The sequence below is a fragment of the Argopecten irradians genome, chromosome 2, assembly GCF_041381155.1.
Source record: "Argopecten irradians isolate NY chromosome 2, Ai_NY, whole genome shotgun sequence".
NCBI lineage: Eukaryota > Metazoa > Mollusca > Bivalvia > Pectinida > Pectinidae > Argopecten > Argopecten irradians.
Window position 1 is genome coordinate 9,349,422 of NC_091135.1, and position 27,118 is coordinate 9,376,539.

General features: G+C 33.4%; 1 protein-coding gene across 4 annotated transcripts in view; it reads left to right on the plus strand.

Moving 5' to 3' along the window:
- LOC138314373 (integrin alpha-8-like) overlaps nucleotides 1-26,740 on the plus strand; it is an 83,352-nt gene extending 56,612 nt beyond the window's left edge. For 2 of the 4 annotated variants that reach the window (XM_069254674.1, XM_069254675.1), the window contains exons 11-31: nucleotides 4,405-4,457; nucleotides 5,267-5,366; nucleotides 6,055-6,093; nucleotides 10,347-10,464; nucleotides 10,897-11,085; nucleotides 11,391-11,436; nucleotides 12,152-12,265; nucleotides 12,607-12,662; nucleotides 13,009-13,163; nucleotides 13,650-13,784; nucleotides 14,236-14,303; nucleotides 14,815-14,962; nucleotides 15,337-15,426; nucleotides 15,953-16,032; nucleotides 16,876-17,068; nucleotides 17,461-17,628; nucleotides 18,313-18,459; nucleotides 19,380-19,493; nucleotides 19,869-19,982; nucleotides 20,586-20,711; nucleotides 23,972-26,740. In XM_069254674.1, coding sequence (XP_069110775.1) covers nucleotides 4,405-4,457; nucleotides 5,267-5,366; nucleotides 6,055-6,093; nucleotides 10,347-10,464; nucleotides 10,897-11,085; nucleotides 11,391-11,436; nucleotides 12,152-12,265; nucleotides 12,607-12,662; nucleotides 13,009-13,163; nucleotides 13,650-13,784; nucleotides 14,236-14,303; nucleotides 14,815-14,962; nucleotides 15,337-15,426; nucleotides 15,953-16,032; nucleotides 16,876-17,068; nucleotides 17,461-17,628; nucleotides 18,313-18,459; nucleotides 19,380-19,493; nucleotides 19,869-19,982; nucleotides 20,586-20,711; nucleotides 23,972-24,088 — 2,370 coding nt within the window. In that variant the 3' untranslated portion in view covers nucleotides 24,089-26,740. Of the gene's footprint in view, nucleotides 1-4,404; nucleotides 4,458-5,266; nucleotides 5,367-6,054; nucleotides 6,094-10,346; nucleotides 10,465-10,896; nucleotides 11,086-11,390; nucleotides 11,437-12,151; nucleotides 12,266-12,606; nucleotides 12,663-13,008; nucleotides 13,164-13,649; nucleotides 13,785-14,235; nucleotides 14,304-14,814; nucleotides 14,963-15,336; nucleotides 15,427-15,952; nucleotides 16,033-16,875; nucleotides 17,069-17,460; nucleotides 17,629-18,312; nucleotides 18,460-19,379; nucleotides 19,494-19,868; nucleotides 19,983-20,585; nucleotides 20,712-22,184; nucleotides 23,188-23,971 lie in introns of those variants that run through there. The other 2 variants (XM_069254677.1, XM_069254676.1) reach the window with 2 other exon arrangements.
- Nucleotides 26,741-27,118: the final 378 nt, after the last annotated feature.

A 27,118-nucleotide genomic window follows, 5' to 3' on the forward strand; every position in this document is an offset into this window, starting at 1 on the left:
TTAGTAGAGAACCGTGCAGCATGTGTACGTCACTTGTGTAAGCTAGGTACATAATGATGACTGCTTGTCGTAGTTTTGTTTATTTTCTATTTTTATAAAGATTTGTATAAACAAATTCTCTTGTCAAAATCTAGATAGAAATGACAGATGGGGATGCTAATGTTGTAAGTTATACTTGGTTAGTAGAGTTTTCTCTGGCAGATTCCATGGTTAAAATACTGAAATGCTGTATAGTGTATTGGACCTCCATAGATACAACCAACATCCCAATACTGTAGGTTAATAATGAAATATTAACACCGAAAATTCAGTAAGCATCTTCTTCAAAAAGAAAGAAAAAAGTGAAAATAAAATTATAGATAAGATTTACCCTAACAGGTTTTTCAAAGTAAATAACCCTTATGATCACTTAAAAGTTTCATTTAAGAAAACATCGTATATTTGGAATGAAAATAATTTGGTGGCTTTATATACTAAATGCGATTTCTGTGTTAAAATTGAATTTCTCTGAGCATAAGTCATTGTAATGGGAAAGACTGACATTATCAAATTCCTATTTTGTACTTTGAAAAGAAAGACCTGCTCAGAAAATAATTGACAATATGTGATTACGGAACATATAATCATCAGAAGCTGTTCGGCTTAAGATTTACTTCTGATATTAGTTTTTATCAGGGCTATGTAGTTCTTTCATATTACGATCTTTATATACCATATTTGACCCAATAGCACCCAGGATGCTTAAAAGATTGGTGCAGCAAGGGGAGGGGGGGTGCTTAATAGAAACAAATTTGGACTAGCCTTCCATAAGATTTATCTACAAAAGAAGTCATTAATCAATTTGCAAAAAATAAATGTAAGGAAACCAACAAAGATTTAATATTTTGTCTGCATTAACTTGGAAGTAAGTGATATCGAATCCTAAAAAAGGGGAAGGGGAGATTATAGATATGAGGTGCCTATTGGGTCGAATACGGTAATATGTATATTTTACATGAAATTACCTTTTGAGTAGTGGTCCCAATTGTAAAGTCTTACCGTTTTATTTCTGGCATTTCTACATTAAGTTTTACTCCTACAAACATTACTTATCTTATTTGTAAATAATAGTTGAATTATTCCTGAAAACTATTATCGCGGGTGCAGCTCACAGTATTTATATTGTCCCTTTGGGTTAATCGCCGATACTAAAAGCCAAGGATAACAATCTTTTATGATGATTTGGTATTTAATCCTCAAATGTGATATAAGACTTGGAAATATCAGAGTTTGTAATAACATAAATGTCAATTATTGTTTTATGTTGTGGAAAAAGTCCATTTCCTTGAATTCATTTTACACTGTAATTTTGAGTCATGCCCAGTTATATTACATATATTTATGTAATTTTTTTCAAAGTTTTTGTTGAATTTTTGACAAAAATTGGAACCAAAAGATGAGATTATATCCTCAGTTATTTAGTTAAATGGTTTCAGAAAAAAAAAGATTTCTGGTAGCAGTTGGTGGCTTAGTGAATGAAAACTACACATGACTGACTATTGTGATCTATTCTGTACCATATCAAGTAAAATAAAACAAGAAGTGGTGATATTTAGCTCAAACTTCAGCTCTCAATCCCTTTGGTTCAATTGCCATTTACACTTTATTAATGTATAGTCATTAGGACTATATGCTAAAACTTATCATGATAGGTCGGGGTTTTTTCCTCCGGGTACTCCAGCTTTCCTCAGTTGCATTAAACTAGCATGTCCCTTTAATGAACTTTATAGGATATTAAACAAACACACACAAACATATATGTATGTACAGTTATCAGGACATCAAATTTTCAATTTGTTCTCAGGCCCAACAAAACACTTTAGATTAAAGTGACAATTCATTCTACGAGAACATTAAAATTTGTATATATATCGGAAAAACCCCAGTTCTAATGGAAATTAGATCAGTCGGTTTTACTGTGATATGTCAGAAAATCCCATGGTGATGAAATGCGTGTGAAATGTTCAAACTCACTCGTTGTCCGCCATTACACATTGTGGTCGAATATCTTGTATGCCGAACCCAGTCCCTTGCTCGTAGAGTAATGCTACTTTTGTCTAGAACTGCTCAAATCGCTCTGACAGAAGTGTGTTTACCTTATTAGGTAAATTGTTTTGCCTAAAAAATCATTATATCACCTCCACAGTGGTTATGTAGTTCATTTGTTTAACGAGCATGACTTTGGCTCGGGTATGGGTACAGCGTACATATTGTACCTGCTTAATCGTATTGATCAACGATTTGTAATTACAACGGTATCAATTAAAATACTAAATAATGACGTGGAATTTGTCAATATCTTCTGTTATATGTTTCATAAGAAATGTAGAACAATACATTTATGCCATATTTTGCTTCTTAGTTATGTAAAAGAATTAGCCTGAGTGAATTGTCCCTTTAAACATTGTCTTGGAGTTTTATAAAATGGATTGAGCAAGTATCAACGCTATGTCTGTTTACTCTCTGAAACATTTTGGCTGATTTAGCATGTACCAATACATATGTACATGAAAACTAGCGTCCTACCAAACACCAAGGCTTTGTAATGGAAGTTAGAAACCTCTTATGGAACTTCCTGTGGCAGGAAGGCCCCAAATAGAATCTGAATCTGTAGTAGAACCGTTTTTTTTTTTCTCATGAGAACAATACTGACTTCCTTGTATATAGTACTGGCATTAAACGACTGACAATGTTGGTCAATCATAAAAAAGTTTGTCTGTCGCTAAAGAAATTTCATATCTCTATGAACATATGTAAGATTCCCCTTTATCCCATTTCCACGCTATATTTTCAATAACTAATGGAACTTGTGAAACATTTTATTGCTATTTCAAAACTCTTTGGCACCGCAACAAATGCTTCATAAAATTTCAAGGACGAAATTGTTGGGGCTTTATTATTCAGCTTGCTGTATTATCGGCCGTCAATAGAATGTTTTCTTTCCTCCGAGGAAATAAATGTGTCTCCATATCTGAGATGCTGGTCGGTACAGTAAAATCCTAGCCGTGTTTTGATTGGTGGAATTAAACAAAAAAAAGAACACAGGAAGAAATTCAAAATTCATTCTCAAATGTCACAGTTAGTGTTTTTTTTGTTTCTTTACAAGTGGTCTGATCATTCAATATTCTATTCTTAATCCAAATTCTGTTTAGAAACGTATAGGTTTTTCTATCTTGGGTAAAGTATGATATTTAAAAGAGTTAATAGTCAAAGTTACAACAGAATTATGTTTACTCAAGAGATGTTAAGAGATGTTATAGATAGGCAAACCTGCGATGTAAACCTGCCTGATGTTTCTGAACGGGGACCCTATTGAAGTTTTTATTTTACACACGTATAAAAGGGAAAGTCCTTTAGTTGTATTTTACTGTAGTAGTACTGTCAGCCAAACCACATTAGCCCTAGGAGACATTATTATAACCAAGCTCATTCCACACATTTCCTACTTTAATGACGTCTGTTTGACCCGTAGATTCAAATTGAAACACTAACAAAGATAAAAATGCCAATTCCATTTCTAACTGCATCATTCCATGGATAGCTCTATTTAATAGACTTTGCTGGTGTTAAGTCTGGTCTTTAGTTTAACACACCATTTACAGTTCAAAGCAGGTTCGCTATCATGTTCCAGGGACATTATGTTTTGTCAGACAATGGGAATTCATTGCTGTTCTTAGGTTTAAGTGTTCTTTTAAAAGGTACTGTATATTTTGTAGAAATTAGTGCACATTTTGTTGGTATTTGAGATGTAATGTAGACAGATTGCCCTATGTCAGTATAAGACACAGATAGACATGTAGACATGTAGATATTGATTATATCCTCAGAAGTATGATTCGGTAAGGTCGCACTATAAAGTTGATATCAGCTTTGTACCATCACATGAAGGCCAACATACAAAACCACAGCCTCAAGAACACATGAAATGATGTTTAGATACCTGTATGTCTATACAAGCGATTTAAACTGAAAGAACAATTTATTTCACTCATTCACCCCTGAAAATTCCATATGAACTATTCCAGCCATTGAAGCAGAAGTGTCCAAATGAGGTTTCAGGGATAGATGAGTTGGTAACATGCCTTACATGGGAAGTGGTCCTTTAATGATCATAGTTATTAAAAGGAAATTACTGGTAAACAAATGTAATCAAATCTTTGGTACCCTTGACTTTGTTTTCCCAAATCAATTGTTAAAATCCATGCTTTCATTTTCAATAAATATATTGCTTATATTCTAAAGCCATTATACTGTGTAAATATTGTGTCTGAAAATGTGGACTTTTTTCATGACAGATGTCCGACTTAGCATGTCCTGAACAATATTTTGTTGAATATTTGTTTTTAAATTTTTTTTCTGTTGTAGGTTGGAGCATACTTTGGTTATGCAGTAGCTGTAGAGGATCTGGATGGTAACAAGTAAGTACCAAAAAAAGAAAAAAAATACAGAAAAAAAAACCCAAACATATTTTTACTGCCAGAGGCACAAATAAGAGTATTTTATCATGATTCGACTTGACAACTTTCATCTGAGAAAGTGAGAAACGTAGAGTGGCAAACTGTAATAGTTCAGTGCACTTGCTCCACTGGTGTTCCTAGTTCTTCTGGTCTAGATAATAATCGTAAGTAGCAGTATTCCGTCTTTGCATATATTACAGGTTAGCACCCTTGCGGATAGGTATCCATTGTGACATCATTTTCAACAATACGAGTCGATAAAAATTATACTGATATATATGCATTGATTAATTCTATTGTATACATGAATTATCGTATTTGACCCAATAAGCGCCCAGGGCATTTAAAAAAATCGAAAAAAATTAAAAGATGCTAATAAGACGAAACCATTGCAGATCTATACAGTTTAGTGTAGTTTTGGTCATTGTTTATGCCTGGGTAATTGAAATGGAGGCTCAAAAAGGGGGGGGGCGCTAATAGGGACAGGAGTACTTATTGGGTCAAATACGGTAGGTAAAGCTAATGTACAGTGTAATGTGATTTGGCATTAAAATTTTTAAGAGTAATAAAAAGAAATCTGATTCAAATTTTCAAACCTGTAAAATGATAATGCATTTTCATGTACTCGCTAAATGAAAAAAAAAGCTCAATTGAGCTCAGTTTTAACTCATCTAATTAGTGTAACTTCCTTCTCAATGCAGTTTGATATTATGTTTGTACTCTGGCATAGAAAACAAAATGAACAATATCGAAAACCTTTTCTTTTATAGACTCCATGATATTGTTGTTGGTGCACCATTTTATTCCGACTACAGTTCAACAAAATCTTACGACACTGGCAGAGTTTATATTTACTACCAAAACAAACAGGTAAGAATCATCTACTCCAGTTGTTAAAGTCTCCAATTTTTCTTCCCCCCCCCCCCCTCCTTTCCCTCTTTTGTGTTTTTCCCCTTTGCAAAGTTTGGAGTTGTGTTTTAATTGACACAGAAAATTAACCAAGCTAATTAATTCGCCAAATTAATGGAGTGAAAATGTTCTGAAATTTGGTTTAACTGTAACTACTCCATGGTTTTGAAAGCTTCTGATATGCCAAAGTTTTCATGAGCACAATAACTTTTAAGATACCATGATTGGAGTTTAGAAATTTGTATCATAAAATAACCTTTTACATAATGCACATAGCTTTCTTGATTCAATTCTTTTCTAATGCTTTTTAAGTACTTATTTAACACCATGGACAGAAAACAGGGAATGTGTAGAATTTAATGGTTAAAAATAATTTAACGGAATGTTTAGATTTTAATGTATTTAATTTCTATATACAAATCAGTTAACTTTACGATGTTGTGTTAGATTAGATTTAAATTAGATGAGATAATTTATCGTAGAGAGTAACTTATGGTTTCTTTGCCAACTCTTTTCTGCCAAGTCACATTCTTTGACCGTGAATGTTGCACTAACAGAAGCGGCTATATTCAGTTCCGATTTCTGTTCTCTGATTCTCCACTTGCTGTTGTGTTGTGTTTAATTTTAACCTTGCCCCTGTTGTTGTCAGGGCGAGTTTTCAACTTCAGACATCGTAGACACGGAAGTTGTAAGTGTGTAGTATTAGAAACTGGATGTGGGTGTAGGTCAAGGTCATTCTCACCAGCAACATAACCTGTTTGGTAACACTGGCTTTCCGAATTCAAAAATAACTTTACAAAATATGAAACATCTTTTCTAATTATTTATAACAACAGAAATAGTCAAAGCTATATGCCACCATTGTAATGTTCCCTTTTATTACATTGAAATTCTATATGACTGTCACTTTGAACATGACAGGAGAATGAATAATTTTTAACTCTTTCACCACTGAAATTTCATTATGGACTGGCCTAATCTTTCATAAATGATAAACATTTGAATTTTATTGAATTAAGAATTTTGGAGTTGTTAAGTTGATTTAATTTACATTTATTTATCCTCCTAACCTTTTCTCTTTGAGCCAGTGTCACCAGTTTGAGTTACCATGGTAACAATACATTAATTAATTTACGTTTCCAAATCATTTAAAGAAATAAGTGATCTGATACCAGTCCAAATTTCCTGTTCTTCTGGTATATACCATTGAATAACAAATAATTAGTATTACTGTATTTATTAATATTCCATTCCGGTAGGACTTTAAAGAGTACTTTGAATAAAAATATCATGCATTACCATGGTAACAAAATTCATAGTTTTGGGAGATATGACTTTATATTCTGTAGATCATCATCTTGTTTACTTGAGAAAAAAATAACTCCCTTTTAGGCCAGTAAAATTTACTAATAGGCTTTTAATGTTTTTCTCGCTTTTAAGTACATTTCTGATTGCTTGTTGAAACGCTTGGTAGTAAAATTTAAAAGATTTTAATCTTGGCTTGCTTTTCAACAGTGCCTTTTCTCAGTTCAACTTAATTTCATTATATTGAACTGTAAAATTGGAGAACGTCATAAAGAATCAATTTGTATTTTCAATCAGACAATTTGCAATCATCATTATGCTCAAAAATTTACGTTTATCCTTCGTTAGAAGACCTGTATTGGATGCCTTCTTTCAAAAGGAGTCAAAATTTATCTCTTTTTTCCGAATTTTATACATACACCATTTCTCCAGTATTTCACAGAATGATAGACATATTACAAAAGTTGAGGCTGTTCAAGAAGTATTGTATGTAAAATGTCAACAACAAAAAAATGCAACTTATCCTTAACTGAAAAGAATGAATGATCACTTTTTGAAAATTAGATACAAAAGAAATCTTAAAAACAATTTGCCTGTATGGAATTCTGAGAACAAAAGAATCACATTTATATCCAATGTAAGCTATACTGTCAGTAGAGACATTTAATTTTGAATTCCAATGTATTACCCCAACAAATCTATGGTAGGTAATTAGCTATCAAATTTGATAATGCGGTCCTTTATGAGAAAATTAAACAGAACCCATATCTTCAATGCCAAGAGAAACGGTGGCTGTCTAATGCAGTGCTTTTATCATAGTTTATATATAAAGTTACACTATCCACATTCATATAAGGGCGAGAACACCTTCCTTAGCAGAAGAACCGTCTCCCATCGCCAGCACAGTTAATTGACACCAAGATGCTGCTGGCACTGTGTTGGGGAATTCAATTATCCCATCTAAACAAATTTCATTTAAAAGTTTTATTAGAAGAAATGAACTGCTTTGTAACTTTATAGCCTGTACAGTTAATGGCATTGTAGACTTAGCAGTGAAGTCTTACGTTTCTAGTAAACGTATCAGTAGTGATCCTCTGATCTAAAGGACCAATTGCAAGCCATATTAATTGTTAGCCACACTGTGGTGTCCAAAGTCCAAACATAGTAAAACTTTTTATCCTCTGATTTAGATTTCACTTAATCTGACAAGAAGTATTTCCAGGTAGTTGACATTCTAATCTGAAAAAAATGATGGGATCCCGAGACTGAGTCTGCTTATGTACTTGGTCTATACTTGAAATATATATGAAATTATCACAATTATCCTTGGTTCGGTTGGATTAACGTCCTATTAACAGCCAGGGTCATAAAAGGACATTACAGGTTTAGGTGGTGAAGGATAATGGAGTTCCTGGAGAAAAACCACTGACCACTTATAATTAGCCGTCAGTACCATGCTACTGCCCACATGGGATGTGACCTCACGACCCAGAGGCGGAGGGATTGTGATATGGCTAAACGGATAATGGCCATTTGATATTTCTGATATGATTTCCATCGTTATTAAAAATTCTAATTAATTCATTAAGTAAGAAGTTACATATCAATATGGCCACTAAAATAGTATAAAAAACTCATGTGTCTCATTCTTTGGGCATATTATTTATGATCAGATGCTATTATATCATATATGATAAGTTGGTGGAGTGTTGATGGGTTTGTTTATTAATTCCTCTATAAGTATAAAAAAAGTCATAAAAGAATGCCCTTATATGCTCAGTTTTCATCCTAGTGAAAAATGTTTCACTGTACTTACACCATTTTGTTTACCTAGACGACCCCACCCACTTTCATTTACTGAATGAATTGACATGTTTCAGGTGGAGTGAAGACCCCTGATATATACTTACTAATTATTATGCATCCTGTGGCATCTTAACTATAGGTGTTCAAACATTTTGTAACGTAGGGTTATCTCCTCCTTGTGGCGTTGTTACATCATTCATTTCTGTGAAATACATCATAGATTTGTGATAAATAAACTGGTCTTGTTCAATCAGATGCTTCAGTACTTGACATTGAAGACTTGTGTATGCTGTGTCAACAAGAGTTTTGTTGATGTTGAGCAAGGCTTCTAGATAACCATTTCTTTTGCACATAAATTGATGATGTCACAAAACTGTGTGCCTGCTATAGTCAAAGTAGATAACTCTGTGTTAGAAACAAAATGTTTAATTAAGATATCAGCTTGGTTGCTACTTTTCACAATTTGCATGTCTGTTTTTAAAACATCATCTATAATTCATTCAGATTCTGCCATTCAATTACATTTTTGACTCAGTTACTTTGCTTGTAATGTATTGATCTGCTGATGGAACTTGAACTTCATCTTTTCTTTATTTGTCTCTTAATTAAATACAGGTATTTAGGATTTAAGTACTTTATATATCAACAAACTGTCTTGTAGAAGCTGTTCCTTAAATTGATGTTAATTGTGTAACTTATTAACCCCTATAAACACATTTGAATTGTTCTTATTCTGAAGATGGAACAGTTCATAATAAAATTTCAGGGTTGAAAGAGTTAAGCTCCTGTAATTTCCTAGCTAAATGAGGGTGTTCTAGAAGTTTTCCTTGTTGAAAACGGACATATTGTGTTCGAACCATGCATTCTTGCATCTTTACAGAATAAACTCATTCACCCCTGAAATTTTACAATGAACTGGTCCAGCTTTAGCTTTGGGAGATTTCAAATGGGTCTTCAGGTGTGAATGAGTTAAACTATATAAAATACTGTGATGCAAATTGTAGTTGCAATTTCCAAAATCATGCATAGGTAATGTGTAAAGTAATATGATTTTGATATTTTGGCATTGACCCAAAGATCAATTATTTAAAATGGCTTTTACAAACATTCAAAGGAGTGCACCAGGGTGATGTCATGAGTTCCTCTTTTTTATAATATTTAAGAGAAGACTTTTCCACAGAACAAATCTCTAGTTCAGGGCTATACCATTATACAGAAATAATTAATTTTCTCTTTGTTACTGGCTTTCTGATTGGTCTATTCATTTTTTTCATTAAACAATTGGGGGAAAAAATCCGAGAATGGCGCGGAAATCCTGACGTTATCATGACGTCACAATAGAAAAATTGACGTTGCGTATTGATTTGGAAAAAATAATCCCTTGGAAAAAATCAATGGAATCGTACGTGTAAATGTATTTCATTTTATAAAGTAGCCTGGGAAATTAATTATAAGTATTGAAGTCACTATCTTTTAATTTCATCGGTGTATGAAAGAAATTTTGTTTGCAAACTTTTGTGAGAATCCGCTACCCTATAAGGGTTGGGATTGTGTTGGTCTTTCATACTTTTTTCAAACTTATGTTTGAATAAATCAAATGGTAAAGTAAAAAATCTTGACATGGGTACTTAACTTATCCACCCCCGAAAATTCACAATGAACTCTTCCTGCCATTGAATTAGGAGAGTTAAAAGTGTCTTCTTGGGTAAATGAGTTAAAAAAATAATATTAGGCCTTCTACTTTTTCTAGAAGACAAATATAAACTCGACATGACAAATATAAACAGAATGATAGAGATGATATGATTCATATTTTGTATTTTCTGATAGAGACAATTCAGACCCAACAAGAGAACAAGATATGATATTTTGGATGGACATTCTCCCAAGTCTCGGTTTGGATCAGCTCTCATTGGCTTAGGGGACTTAAATATCGACGGATTTAAAGGTGAGTACATGTTACACATGGTCCATAAAATTAAACATTGATTAATTTAAAGGCGAGTACATGTTATGAATGAAATATGCACGCATTTTATAAAAGATTTGCTGATAAAGGTCGAAGACATTTCATTCTTGCATTTCATGACCAGAAAAATATGATTGTACTACCTACACTGAGTTTTAATTTGTCTTTGTAAAATCACTACCTATGAATCTTAGGTACAATGTATTGTAACTCTCAAGAGCAAGTTCTTTCTGATTGGCTTGTATGAAAATTGTGGCATATATCACTTTAAAAGAAATCTTTTCGGAAATCGTTAAAGATATAAAATGAAAATTTATGCATTTTATTACCAAAAGAAGCAAATATGTGTATGCAAAATGAAATATAGTGATCATTCATATATACCAAACAAACCCATATCTTCTATTTCAGATCTTGCTGTAGGGGCGCCATATGGGGGCAGAGAAAATCGCGGAGCAGTCTACATTTATCTTGGTTCAGAGAGAGGCATAGTGACTAAAGTATCGCAGGTGATCGAAGGTGTTGACCTTAAACCAAATATCGGTACATTTGGTTGGTCACTTTCTGGTGGTCAAGATCTGGACGGTAACAGATATCCAGGTATGGGGAACTAAAGCTCAAGGTTATTCAATTGCCTAATTAACATGTTATATTTCTGATTATGATTGAGTTAATGTGGATTAGACAAATTACTGTAAGCAAAAAAAGAAAAAGAAACAAAAAGTAACACAGGTATCCCTATTTAACATGTTTGAGTGTCCAAGGCACTCTTGGGATCAAATATAGTAATACACATTCACATATTGTTTATGTATTGATTATAAAAAGGTATTAAAACAACTGAAATTATATATTTTTCTGATGAATCTTTAATACATTAATATTTTTTTTTTTTTTTTTTGCAGATTTGCTAGTTGGGGCTTATTCCTCTAACAACGCTGTATACCTGAAGTAAGTGTTAAGTAATGATTTGATTTCAGAATGTTTTATTGGATGGAGATAATTAAATCTCATTGTTTGATGTCAAGAATAGGTCAAGTGATTCATGTGTAACTTTTTACATGCCACCTTGGTGCTTCATCCATTCTTCTTTAATTGTCAGCGCTTCCATTCTAGTCATTTCTTCTTCCTTACGAAAGTTTCTGCTCCTGCTTAGTGCTCACCATAAATGGAGTGGGGCACATTTTCAGTGATATGTAATGTGACCGGGTGTGATGTGCTTGTTCGGTGTCTTCAGCAGCATGCTTCAGTGAGATAGCACTATAAAAATACCAGAATTCAACTATCACAAGGAGACACAAAATGAAAGTTCACATATAGGAAGTCATCCTTATAATGACTATGGTTGTTAATAATGCGTTGATGAAATAAACCAGAACAATCCTCACCAAAGTAAAATTGATCTTTGTTTATCTTTTCATTTATCATGGATTCCAGAAGAGGCATCAAAATTGAGATTACTTTGAAAGTTTGCAATCAAATTAATGGACAATGCCCAGAAAGGTCGCTGGCAGTAAAACTTGATATTTAAAGAAGGCATGATTAATGAAATACGTCGGAATTGAGTATTCTTGCGTTAAGAAGAAGCCTTCCATAGTGACTTGAGATTTTTAGTTTTTAAATGTGGTATGCTTTATCTTATTATTTCAAATCATTTGTTTTTCAGAGCTCGTCCAATTGTTTATGTTGCTGCCAGTTTAAAGATTGACCCAAAGAAAATTTCACTTGACCGTAAAGTTTGTAACTATAAGGGACCCAAAGCCACCCATAAAGTCACATGGTAAGCTTCTGAGAATCTGATTGGCCGGTCAGTTAAATCTTATATAAATTTTGATAATTCGTACAATGGTATTGGTGACCATTATTCCATTATGATTTAGTAAAAGGGAAAAATCTCTCCTAGATATTATGTTTCCCTTCTATTTCACAGTCATATTAGATACTTCCCAATCTTATTTGATTAGAACATGGGAGGTAACTACAGCAAATGTATTGGAAACAAAATCTTGTGTAGCTATAGTGCAGGAATAGCTAGCAAGTAATTTGTGAATATCATATCGCTATTACATTCAAGAGGTTCCTTCTGTTGCATTTGTTTATAAATTTTTTTTCTGATTGCAGTGTGACCTTATTTACATGCATTAAGTATGATGGTATTGGAGTCCCAAGACAGCTAGGTAAGTACAAAACCAAAAGAAGACCAGAAACAGCGTCTAAAAATTCTTAAGTTCAGACTAGCCAATCAAAGATGACATTGCAAAAGGCTACATCATATTTGATTGGCTGACTCTAAACCTGAGTTTAAGATTGTTTCATGTTCCTCAAACCTGGAAGCCCCAAAAGTTAGAAAGTGTCGTCTGCTTTATCAATTAGTATGGATCAGTTTCTGTTTGAGTATTTGTTTAAAAAGCAGTTCGAGTAAAAATGTCAGAACTTTTTTAACAATTTTCACTGGAAGTTAATCTTTATGCAAATGGTTTTATATCTGATCTGTGTAACATTGTTTTCAACATTGTTTTGTAGTTTTTGATCTTTCATGGAGGTTTGATGTTGATAAGAAGACTTTAGATCAAAAACGTATGTACCAGCTAAATACCAACCAAGTTGTGGAATACGTCAACAATAAACGGCTCACGAAAAACAAGGCCTGGTGTCAGAACTCTTTTGTCTACATTAGGGTAAGTCTTGAAAATGAACAGCCCACAAAAACAGTTCAGAATTCTGTGTTTATTAGAGTTCCTATTTCAATAGTAAAGGCTTAAAAAAACACTTTTATCTAAGAAGTGATATGGTCATATGTCACATTTCTTTTCATCTATTTATAAAAACCACAGAAGTATAAAAATTACTAGTGTAATCTTGTATATTTTTGTCTCGGAATCAACTGTGGTTCTCCAACAATTCCAATGTTACAGTAAACCATGTCTAAAAACACACATTTATAACAAATTTATTGTTATAACAAAGTAATTTTCATTCCCCGTAAGGGCTCCTTTAAAATGTCTGTAATATGTTGATAATAAATCATGCTTATAACAAAGTGATTTCGTTTGTCCACAGAGGTTTGTTATAACCATGTTTCACAATATATGACAGTATTAATAGTTATGTTATTCAATGTTAAATTATTATCAGATTCATTACGATAATGATTGATTTTACAGAATGACATCAGAGACAAACTCGCACCAATCAATGTCCAGTTTGAGTTTAAATTGAAGAAGAGGAGTCTGGCCCGTCGTCGACGGTCACTACAGCCAATCCTTGACCAGTACACACCTACCCTAGTAAACACAACTGTAAGTTACTGACCACACAGTATATAGTCATCCTAGCATTGTGTTACTATAACTAGACACGAATATTTATTCTCAGAATAAAGCTACCATCTATAATTAAACACCAATTCATCAATTATAGATATGTAACAGTTATTCACAGCCTCTTATTCTGTGTTTGTATATTACAGAGTTATTTGCCCTTGTGGGCAGGTATTGATTGTGCTGTCATGTGTTTCCAAACGTGACATCAAATATTTCAGAGAAAATTATATGAAATTCACTCACTTAATAATTTGTCGCAATCAATACCTTCTCCCAAGGGGGGTAACTCTGTAATATGCAAGGATAGAATTCACTTGTGAGAAAATGAAGCCTGACGACCCAAATGTGTACCTGACAATGCTTATTCCCTTTGACATCAGCCATTTTAAAACATTCATAACATAATCGAAATATTTCACATTTATAGGGACATATACAGAAAGAATGTGGTGAGGATGAACGTTGTATCCCTGATGTGTGGGGCACAGCATACACGTAAGTATCATGATTATATATGACACAGTCTTATACTGAAACCTGCAGTTTCCATTTCAAAACAAGTTTGCGAAGATTAGAATTTGCAGCTTGAAAAATTGAATGGCAATTTTTATCAATAAATATATGATGTAGATGGTAATTTGCAGAAATAAACTTTTTGGAAATTTACTTGGATCGGGAAATTCGCAAAAGTAAATCGCACATGAAAACAATTTTATTTACAGTGCTGTACACACAGAAACTAATTTTTGGAGGCGGACTGGGATAAATATGACTAGCAATTCTATGTTTATTAGTGTCATAGTGTTTCTCAGAGATCTCATAAATAGATTATGTACCCAGTGGATTATCCATTATATCTTAAGAAGGTCAGCATAACAAGATACTGTCATGTTTAGCCACTAGCTACTACTTTATAAGACGATCTCACCCCGGAATCCTCATACTTAGCTGCCGTTCTGTTGTTAAAATGACACATATTGACACTGAAGTTCAATCTTTGTTTTAGATTTACCGACAATGTCAAACTTGGCAGCACCAGTAATATAGATATTGTCGTCCATCTTGAGAACCGAGGAGAGGGTGCGTTTGAGACGATGTTATACATAGAGCTTCCCAGAGGGGTACAGTACAACGGAATTCAAGATAGAAAATTTGTAAGTGGAAATGTTGTCAAAGTTCTTAAAACTCATCTAATCCAATTCCCTACTTCATTTGATCTAGGAGTTGACTGTTATGAATTTCTCCTTGTTTCTAACTAAATATAAGTCACAATTGTTCTAAAAAATATTATGTGTCTTTAAAACACTAGAAATCATTTTGTTCACAAAATAGTCAAGGCCAATCTTTTTCTTCCATTTACTATTTCAAATATCAGACTATTCCATTTTCTCCTAACTACATATACACTTTTGTATTTTTAGACCATTCCATTTTCTCCCTACTACATATACACTTTTGTATTTCAGACCATTCCATTTTCTAGACTATTCCATTTTCTCCCTACTACATATACACTTTTGTATTTCAGACCATTCCATTTTCATGTGATAGATATACAACAAATGATACAAACCTTGTTACGTGTGACATGGGCAACCCACTCCCAACCAAGGCAAAGGTAGGTAACTCTTACATATCTTTGAACCCGTCTTCTGCTTCCAGTGTGGAATCACATTTCCAATATCAAATCAAAACATTTAATGTGTAATTCAGGTTGATCATAATTTCTCATCAATAATGAATCAAGAAAAATAAAATTCATCTGTTAAATCTCAGTTTAATTTCAGCTAAATTTATCATATTTAGATTTTACCCAAACTTTTTAAATCACTCAACATTCAATATTTATAGGTATGTATGTAGATGTTTATCTAATTCACCCCTAAAGACTCATTTGGATTCTTCTGATTCAAAGGATGGAAGAGTTCATTATGAATTTTCAGAGGTGAATGAATTAATTACATAAGACATGAAAACCACAATGAAATATGCTTTGATATTTAGAAACACCATAAATTTTAATAGCTATTAAGGAAATTATCAGCTAATTATCAGATTGTTTTAACTTTTCGAAAGCAATATCACTCTTGGAAGAATTATGCATATTTAAATAATTTAAAATGTAAATTCAATTTGATTTCCAGGCAAACTTTACTCTGCGTGTAACTCCAGGTGACATTGATGGAAATATGGACAAACTCATGTTTAAATTTGTCATTAACAGGTGAGAAATGAATCACTGTTTAATTATTTTGTATATTTGAACATTTGATATTAGGTTAATTTATAGCCAATACATTACTTTTTTGCCAATGTTTACTGTTTATTGGCCTTGAGTTGAGCATTTGCCCCTGTGGGGAAGGCTCTGGGTTCTCTCCCCTGGCCGAGACACACCAAAGTCTATAAAAGTGGTAGTTTCTGCTCCTGCTTAGCGCTCGGCAAACAGGGAGTGGGACGACTGGTTCGCCCGTTGTCAGTGTAATGTGACCGGGTGGGGTGTGTTGCTTGGTGTCTTCGGCGCCATGTTTCAGTGATATGGCACTATAAAAAGGTCAACAGTTCCACTATACAAGAAGACACAACATGAATACACCGCAGTCTCCTAAAACATGCACCCAGCACAACATACACGCAACACACCGCATACATGGGAGGCCGTCCTTACATAACCATAGCTGTTAATAGGACATTAATTAATCAAACAAACAAACAAACAAAGTTTACTGTTTAAGGAATTAATTACTGAGTGGTTGTAATTGTCTCACTTTCTAATATGTGTACTAGCTGAGATTAAGGTGCCTTAGGTAATGTTATTTCTCTCGGGGAAACTGCCTATCTCTTTTTCACCAAGCAAAACATTCGAATAACTTTTAACAATAGCTTTTGAAAAAAAACTAAACCATTTTCTATGGTCAACTTTGGCAAGCCATTTTATAAGAAAAGTCAACAGTCAAAATGCATTGTCTGATGCTAATAAATCAGCAACTCCTAATCAAAGCAACAACTCATTATCTATACTTGTTCTCTGAAAAAACTAGCAATTAAAACATTTGAAATTCTATTACAGTTCCAATGCTGAGCTCAACTCAACATACAGCGACAACACATTCTATGTGAGCATTCCAGTTATCCAGTCAGCTGACATCATCATTATTGGTCGACTTGGCGAAAACCAGACAGAACAAATTGTGTATAATGATACAGGAGTAGCCATCTACAAAGACAGCATATACGGACCCCCAGTCGTACACGAATACGATGTAAGTTTGGCTATGTCTTAAAATATTTATGCAAGTGCTCATTTTTAGGTAATAATTATATACAAATTCCTGAAAGTCATAGTTTTGAAATCAACTTAAAATTTGGACTATAAAGGAAAGAAATTAATAGTATATCTTACAAGGGATTGTCAAGTGGAAAGGGGATATCTCAGTGAAAGATTTTGGCTTGTCAAGGTTTAATTGCTGAGGGTTGATGCCCAAAAAGTCATGTAATTTTCTAGTTTACTTCGCACTTTGTAATCTGAAATTAATATTGGATGCAATATAAAAAATCTTCTGTTGATTAAATGATACCTTGAAATTGACTTTTGATTTCAAATAAGTTTTCATTTCTAATTTTTTTTTTTTTTTTTTTTCAAATTTTGATTCAGGTCAGGAACTTGGGTCCCAGTGATATCAAAGAAAGTATGATAGACATTTACTGGCCGAGCTTTGACGATGTGGGTCGTAACCTCTTACACCTAACCCACACCCCGGAGGTGATTGGCCAACAGAACAGCCTGTGTGAAACCATTGTTATAACTCCATTTAATTCATCTGTAAGTAAAGCACGTGTTTCACTGGATTTCATATCTGTAAATGATGCCTGTTATTATTGTTGCTTTCTGCAAGACAATGGGAATTACTCACATGCCACGCGATACCTGGTAACGTTTGTGCGGGACTGTTTTTTCTATTGGTGATGGAATGACATCAAAAGATGATATCCTGCACTAATTTTATTTAAGTGGGAAGATAACAAATAGTTACATTCCATCACCATTCAAGATACTAGTCCCGCACAAATCAGGTATCATGTAGTTGGTTTCATACTTTCCATGAAGGATTGAGGTGATTTTCCTTCCTCTGTTACACTTTTGATTTCCACGAACTGCTCCATCATTAACCGGAAAGAAACAGAGACTATAACTGACTGTGAACCACTTTACTTTCACAAGATACAACTTTTTGCATTATTTCGGGAGAGAGCTCAAATGTGAATTCAAATATTTTTTGTGAATAATTGTATAAAAAGATATTTATGAATGGACGATTATCAGTAAGAACACTTGAACATGAATTTATGCATTCATGAATATTTTAAAAATGCAGAATATATGCGAAAAATAAAGAGATTTACAGGATGTTGGTCCTATGTTGACGGGTGAAGGATAAAAAGGACATTTTTGTCTTTCAGACATTTCAAGTTTCTGTGTAAAATTATTTTCTTGATTCCATTACAGTTAATAGTGTGGTACGGAGAGTTCAATAGAGAGGGAGAAAAGGTGGATGTCGTCATGGCAAAACATCAGGCAGAGGCACGGAGAAAACGTCGATCACTGGACGCTCAGACGGGATCACGAGTTAGTCGTGACAGTACCAACAAAATAGTAAGTACCTATTTAAAATCTGCATATTATAGAGTTATCTTCCCTTGTGCGTAGGTATCGATTGTGATATCATGTGTTTGCGAGCATGACGTGATATTTTCAGAGAAAATGACGCAAGTTTCGATCAGAAAATGATGACGTTACAACGAATACCTACTCGCAAGGGAGGTAACTCTGTAATATAAAGACGGAATACTGAACCTGCTTGTTTTCTGAAACACTACATATACCAACCACTGGCAAAATGAAGAAAAATTTTGACTGTAATTTTAACTTAGAATTTTGTTCATTAATTGAGGATGTGCCAAGGTAAGATGTCTATTAAGGAAGACTGGAGTACACATAGAAAAATCACCAACTTACAGTCAGGACCTGGCAACTGCTCCACATATGCCTTGAATATGCATGCCAGATGAAGAAAGAAGCCTTATGGTAGCTAGAATGTCAGACCAGGCCACTATGGCCCAATTGACCTGACCTTATGCTCACATGTGGCAAATTTCTATAATGAGCACATAGGGTGTTTAGAAGTAAAACCAAACCAGTATTTTCATATACATGTACAAGTATGTCGTTTAAGCAAGTACGGTATACTATGCAAAGACGGCCTCTTTTTACAAACATGAATAGCTTGATTATATAGATAAAGTAAAAAGAGCCTTTATACTAGTATCTCATACTCAGTGTAGGTAGAAAAGTTCTGTAAAATAATGCAAATACAGTTGGGACTGTCTGGGCAACCTTACAAGAGACACCCCCCCCCCCTCCCCCAACCTGCAATATAATTAGTCTGTTTTCACCTACTCCCTGTCTTAGTGAAAAGCGACCATGTTTTCACAACCCACAAACTATAAGTCTGTATTGACATTATATATCGAGTTGTTTGTTCATAATACAATATTCATTCTCATTCTCCACAGGTTTGTAACAAGAACTGGTGTACTATCATCCGATGTAGACTTGGGTACATGAAGCCTCAGGATTCCGCTGTAGTAAGGATAAGATCCAGAATCTGGACTGATACACTTGTGAAGGTAAAGATCTATAATTAACGAGGCCACTGTTTTGTTGTCTAGCTGGGACATATTTTTAATAGCCAATTTAATTTATTTATTTCTTAATTTATTCATTTCTCAATTTTCTCTTTTTCCTTTTTTTATATTTTTAGTGAAATAGTTCAAATAAGGTTTTCACTCAAATACTATATTGTTTAAAGTGTACAAAATTACTACCAGTTATGAATATAGTTTTCATGCTTGTAATATTCTATAAATATGTTTTCCGATAAATATGTTTTCCGATAATTTTATTACAATTATTGATTTAATTAATTAAAAGCCATGCATAGTTAATGCAGAGTGGACTGATAAAGACTTATTTACTGATAATTAAGTTTAATTTGATTACAGAGTGGACTTACCAGTGAACCTTATCTAATAACATCCCAGGCTGTTGCTGAAGTCAGAAAAATGCCATACAGCATACGAGTATCCAACGACACCTACAATATAGCCACGTATGAAGTGAGTACCATCTCAGTTCCACCGAGATCAAAACAACAAACAACAGCGTTAGAGTTGTCGTAACTAAACCTATGCTATTGCCACATATGATGTAGCAAGTTATTTAAGAGAGTCAAACATTTCCTTTTCTTTTTGAGCAAATAACTAAGGCTTTCAAATTGAAATGCAATCATATGAGACCTGATATTATTTATTTAAGTTCAAAGTTTAGCAATAATGTTGGCCTGTGGTCTGTTAAAAATATGAACCAACCTGTAACATGTCAAATGTGATTACTTCCAGGTATTTTTGGTACTTCACTGTATAGTTACAATTTTGCTAAATTTGCAGATTCTACCAAATTCGCAAAATTTAATACCTTGCAAAATTGTTCAAAAGTCATGGATTTACTAAGCACACCTTGTCAAGTAAATGACACTTTCAAAGGCCACAGGGTGATACGGGAAAATTAACCCTGTAAATAAGTTCCTAGAAGTAAAGCGCAAAATTTTACAACTATACAGCTGCAGTATTGTAAGATTAAAGAGGAGACATCACACCTATCGTATCTCCTAACCAACATTTGTGTTCAGTTATTGATGTACAATTTACAATTACTTTCAGATTGGTTCATATGTAAATGCCAAAAAATTAGCGCCTCAACCTAAATCTGTGGAATCCTGGGTAATCGTGGTAGCGGTGTCAGCAGGCCTTCTATTACTTTTGTTATTAATAGTTCTACTGTGGTGGGTAAGTATACATGGTCAGGGCCTAACATTTGTGGATGTAGTTATCTTAATTCTTCATAGGCTTGATCAGGGCCTTAACTTCACTAGTGTATGTAGTCTGTAGTATTTATAGGCTGAATCGGGGCGTAGTATTTACAGATATATGTTGTCAGTAATCATTTTTCATAGTCCAAATTAGGCCCTAATACCACTTTGTAATGCCTTTAGTCTTTCTTCATAGACTTGGTGAGGGCCTAACATCCATAAGTGCATGCAGTATTTTATCAAAGACTTACATTGCTTTGATGTACTTGTGTTGTCTTCACTCTTGACCCGGAAGGGTTGTACATTTAAAGCTGTATGTATTTTGTCATTCTTCATACACTTACTCAGGGATTTCATTCACCATTCAATAAAAAACTGTTTCTTCATTTGCCTGAATTTTGCCGGAAAAAATCCTAGACTCTCTTCATAAACTCTTCAGGTTCAAATATTCCATGATGCTGTCAAACTTTTCTGTATATACCAATTATGGCCTGTCACTCTTGGCCATGAGTGTCAAAGTCTTTCTTATTGCTAAACAAAACCTGCAGTCTTCGTAATCAGGCGAATCGGGGTGGCCTAAAATTTACATACAATGTAGTTTTTCTTCATAGAACTTGTGTTTATGTTTATATTTATATAGTGGACTTAAACTATACACAAAACATGTACAGTTCATGTGATCCCCATCTCAGGCTAGATTTTAGTCTTCGTCTGGTTGTTGTATTCTTCATTATTGCCAAAATGTTGGTATCTTCTACATTAGGGAATTCAATTATACTTTTAGAGTTAATAGACAATTGCAAATTTTCAATTGGAGTTGCCTCCCCTTCTTCTATTGTATGCTAAATACGATCTCGGCAATAAGCAGTCAAACTACATGATTAAAGTACTAGCTAAACACTTTTCTAATCTGAATTAACTTTGTAAAGAACATAGAGTTTAAATGTCTTTCAAGAATTTTTAGATTTTCTTCTCTTGCTCATCCTCGATACTCCAGGGGTTCCGATCACTTACGATCTCTACACCCCTGGACTATCTCATAGTGAAATTGAAGGCAGCTCAGCTGAAAATATTTGACCAATCACAGACCAGCAAAGATTTCCTTTGAAGACTACAGAGAGAGCGACGCCCAACTTCAAAGCCACACAGTCAACCACAGTGTACCGTTATACGGTTCTTTTGATGTACATCAAAGGACTAAATTACCTGTTCTGTTCTGTTGCCTCCAGTTTTACGATGAGATAGTCCAGGGGTGTAGAGATCGTAAGTGATCGGAACCCCTGGAGTATCGAGGATGCTCTTGCTTGGCTCTCTTATATTAATCCCAGAAGACACATTTGAAGCCTTGAGTGAAACAGTTTCATTATGAAAGTATTGGGACGAATGATTACCTCAAAACCAAAAAACTGTAGATCTCTTGGATGACGTGAATATTTCTTTTCCTTTCTAGTGTGGGTTCTTCCAACGGAAACGACCGGAAGAGAAATCACTATTTTAACTGTTTACTGTCTAATATCTGCCTCAACTCTACTAATGCATTACCCTCTAATATGTTACGATACCTGCTACTTCTCACTAATTATGAGTTTCTAATGTACCCGAGTTTAAATTCCTTCTCAATATGCAGCTTAATTAATCTGAGCACACTTAAAAGCAGTATTTTATGAGTTTCCTGCTGTTAAATTATTTCCAATTGTTTCTAGGAAATAAGCACGATTTTAAAGGCTCCCATATTATGGTTTGCGCATTGATTTTTCCATGCAAGTAAGATTATTCAGGAATATGATATTTGGGACCAATTGAAATTGATTCCAATGATGAACGTTTTGATATTTCGGTTTTGTTTGTTTTGTTGTTTTCATAGAACAATTTCTGATTCAAGAGTTTCTTTTAGTCAATGAGTGTGAACACTATTGAATATCAAATACATTAATATGATAAAATCTGTTAAGAAATTCATTTATCGAAATTTTCAAAACGTGGAAAAACCAGTATATTTCTACAGAATAAGAATCAAAACTTTTTTCATCAACTTGAAATTCCTAATATGAATATAATCTATGCATCAAATCTTATTGCAAATAATCTGTACAAGAGGAAAAAAGTTCTTTTCTGAGAGTGGCGATATCTGATGGATTTTTTTTTTTATTTTGATTGTGTGAGCTTATGCAGCTTTTATTTAAATGCTATATCAATGTATGTCTATTCAAAATGAATTAATATATAGGACAATGGTTTGAATGATTACCCCACTCCCCCCATCCACATATGATTTGCGGCATGTTTTACAAGGATGACCTTGCATACCAGCATATTTACCCACAAAAGCTGTTACCCTACACAACTGACCACCAAAGGTCAGTTTTGAGTGACCCATTCAACCTTTTTGTCCCTATGGCAACTATCTATCGGCAGTAAAGTCAGGATATCTCTTCTCCAGTCTTGAACAACAGTATTCATTTTTGTATACACTGAAAGGTATTCAGAGTTTGGAGTGTGCATACAAACGCATGCGTTAAGCATGTGCTGACTTTGAAAAGTCAAAACAAACAGTTGTCTATACTTTACATTATTTTTAGCATCTTGATGCATATATTATTATACAGCTAAGAGAAGTATATAGAGTAGTTTTTTTCTCCGTCCATCCTTTCTTTTGTATTTTGTAAATGATTTTATTGTGGGTGATGTGGGATGGAAAATTCCAGAAATTTGAAGAAGGTTGCACAGTTTCTTTTAGACAAACACCCTTACTAAGATATTTCCTTTAATGTTCCAAGGGTAACATTTGGAGATTTTGCGGGTCATCAATACAATCGCTAAAAATTTAACTGTGACGTATTGAGTAATGACTGAATTAAATATATCCTGATAGTTAGATCACACAGGTTCTTTTAGACAAAACATGCCCTTACTAAGACATTTCTTTAATGCTCTTTGGTGACATCTCAGTACTGTAACTGTGTAAATAATCTCAATAAATGATATAATGAATAGCCAGTTATTTTTGCTTGGATGATATTTTCGCGATTTCGCGGGTCATTGCTCCGATCACGAAAATTTGAATCGCGACATGTTGAGTAATGGTGAATTATATATACCCTGACAATCAGATCGCAAAAATGTACAACCGCTGAAAAAAATTTCATTATTGATTTACCCGCAAAGACAGCCAGCTTTATGATAATTTTTTAAAAGTGCACCATTGTCTGATCTTGGATATTTCCTTTATCTTTACAGTGTGGATTTTTCCGAAGGAAGAGACGAGAACAGGAGGAAACGTATGCAGCCAAACCTTTAATGACTAATGGAGCCAACAATACTAAATATGATATCAATTCAAAACGTTACGAATAATTGTAATTCAGCTGTTAGGGAATTGTTTTAATTTTTATATAGATGCATTTTGGTTCAATTCTATGAATTTTGATAATTAAAGTTATTTCATTCTTCTAAAAGAATGGTTTAAAGTGAAAGTTCATGAAAATAAGTTTTTAATAGGATACTAGTATAATGTGTATTATAATGTGGTTTCTAGAGATCACTCAGTTGAAATCAAGTATCCTTATGGGAACGAGAGATAAGTTCTATATTTTTTTCTTTTAAGAAATATTTCCTGGTGTGAAAATGTACACTGACCAACCCATTTTCATTTTGTCATAATCAAACATCTACAAATTACAAGTACAATTATTGTTGTTCAACAATACCAAGGTACATGTTGATGACTCATTGAAATGGTTAAAGTTCAATAATAAGGTTAAAATAAACTGTGATAAGGAATGAGCTCCACACTGCAATATTGAATTGATATAGAGGGAGCAACATGTAAAAACAACAGGAAAGTGCAGTTAGAACGTAAAGAAGAAATCAAAAAGATTTTTATAAAAAAAAAAAAAATTATGTATTTATGAATTGGAAAATTTAATGCACTTTAGTTGATTCACTGTAAACCATCATATTTCCCTTTTATTTAACAGAGTTACTTCCCTTCGTTTCACTCTGTTAGTATCCGAATGTTTTATTTTGGTATATCATTATTTCTAGCATGCTGGATAGGGTTTTTCAAAAGATAAATTGCTGCAATTAAACCTGCAATCATAGGTAGTGTAATATTTTTTTTTATTCATACTGACATGAATACCCAGATTTGTAACTAGAAAGGGAGAAATGAATCTCCATCAATGACGTGAAATGATCGCGAAATTAAGATAAGGAAAAAACAATATGGTTACCATATATGCTGCTGTTGAATATATATTGTTGTTGTCAGTTATTTTTGTAGTTTTGTTTTTGAAAGACACGTATTTATTTCTTATATTATTTTCATTGTTTTCATCATTTTGACATTTACCGTTGTGTTCAATAAATTTTACATTGTAAATCGCGTACTTTAGATTTTAATTTAAATGACAGAAAAAAGCACTAGAGATTTCATTTGATATGAATTTGTGTATTAACAAAAGGTCACCAATTCTTTCTAATGTAAAGTTTATTAAGGTAATTAACACTCATTACGTTGTATAAACATTAAAGAAAAATAACAAAATGGGCAAAATAATAATCAAGAATATATAACAATTATGTATTTTGTGTAGTTTGGGTGCTGGAAATTCGGTTATTTTGTCAAGTAGTTAACAAATACTACAGAATTCATGAATTTTACAATTTTGGCCAAAACTGGTTTGTAGAATTATTCTATTTTGAGTTATATCTTTATCATAAGCTATTTCACTTACAACATTGTCTACTGATACTGATATTAATGCATCGAAAGACAAAGTATTAACATATAATTGATATAAGATAGTTATAATAATAACAAAAAGGCCAATATTGTTATTTATAACATAAAGACGCACAAACGCAAATCCTCTTTGGTGTTTATTTTATGATTAAGTTAACCTTTTTGAAATGACATAAATTATGCTATACTTAATTAGAGATGAACGTCATTGTTTTAGTTTTATTTGTACTACTATATATTAGTAACATATGTACATGTAGTATAGCGATTTAGCACTTATCCTTCTACAGCTAGATCAATATAGATTACAGCTGCCGGATATAATCCACATCAGACACCAAATTCTGATGACCATATGATATAGAAAACTGTGTTACTGTACAGCTAAATTGTATCGTTCCGTGTACGAGATGCACGTGTGTGCTGTATGTGTATGGATCATACAGAGTATGTTCTGACCAGGTACGCGTGTACCTAAAATGTGTGTTTGAATGAGATGACTGGTTGAGATTTTGTATTTATTTATGATCTGTATCTATAATTATATCTAGCTTTACTCGATGATACACTTCATCCAGTGGACGTCTGCTCATCCCAAATACATAACTTGTGAAATAGTGACATTATCAAAAGCTATTAATGCTAATGTTGGAAATTCTCAACCAAAGAAATGCCTCAACTTGCACTCGTTGATATCCAATACTATTTTCAACTAGGTGTCTAATTATTTTTTTTCTTTTTTGGTGCTTAAACATTGACAGTGTGATTGTAATTTTATTTTGCGTAAATTTGCCAACCTTACCTGTGGATGTCATACTGGAAACACATGTCCAGTTTGGAAAAGTGTACATAGGTCTGTCTGTATTTTCGTTGGATGAAATATAGTCATTGGTTTCTCCGTCCAGTCCATCATCATTTGATTATGTCTTTACGAGAGTCGTGGAATATTTGCTGTGTTTCCATAACTACGTCAGTCATTGCCATCATTCATAATTTAGATATTCAGATTGTTCTATCTACTGCTCATATTACAGCCACAAATGTTTAAACTGTTCAGAAATTGTCGCTTATGGTTGAACACTGGAAGAACAAATGATTTCATACAACATTTTGTACGATTCGTTTTCCCATAATCCTTAAATTTGCTTGAACTAGATTTTGCGTTGAAATTTTTTGATTAATTACAAATTTATTTTGGAAACATTTGATAGTTGTATATATATCAAGTACATGTGTACTTGATTAGGGGAAGACGATGTACTTGATTAGGGGAAGACGATATACATGCGTACTGAATACTAATAACACTTCTAAAAATAGATTTAAGGCATTTTACAAAATAGAATGTATAATTCATTGCGAAATTTTGTTATTGTATCAGAAGATGTTGTGAATTGAAATAGTGTACGTTTTATTGAAAAATGAAAGATCGCAATTTTGAGTAAATATATTTGACATTTTTGGAATTTCTACAACCTCATCATAGGGTTTTCCGGTGACCGTTAGTCATGACCTTAACTGGTATTCTGCGATTTATTGACCCCCTCGTTCGAATGACTGTGTTCCACAATCATGTAGATTTAAAGTCCATTTAAAAGAAGTTTATTGTGATCATGCATTGTATTTATTTAAGTCCTATT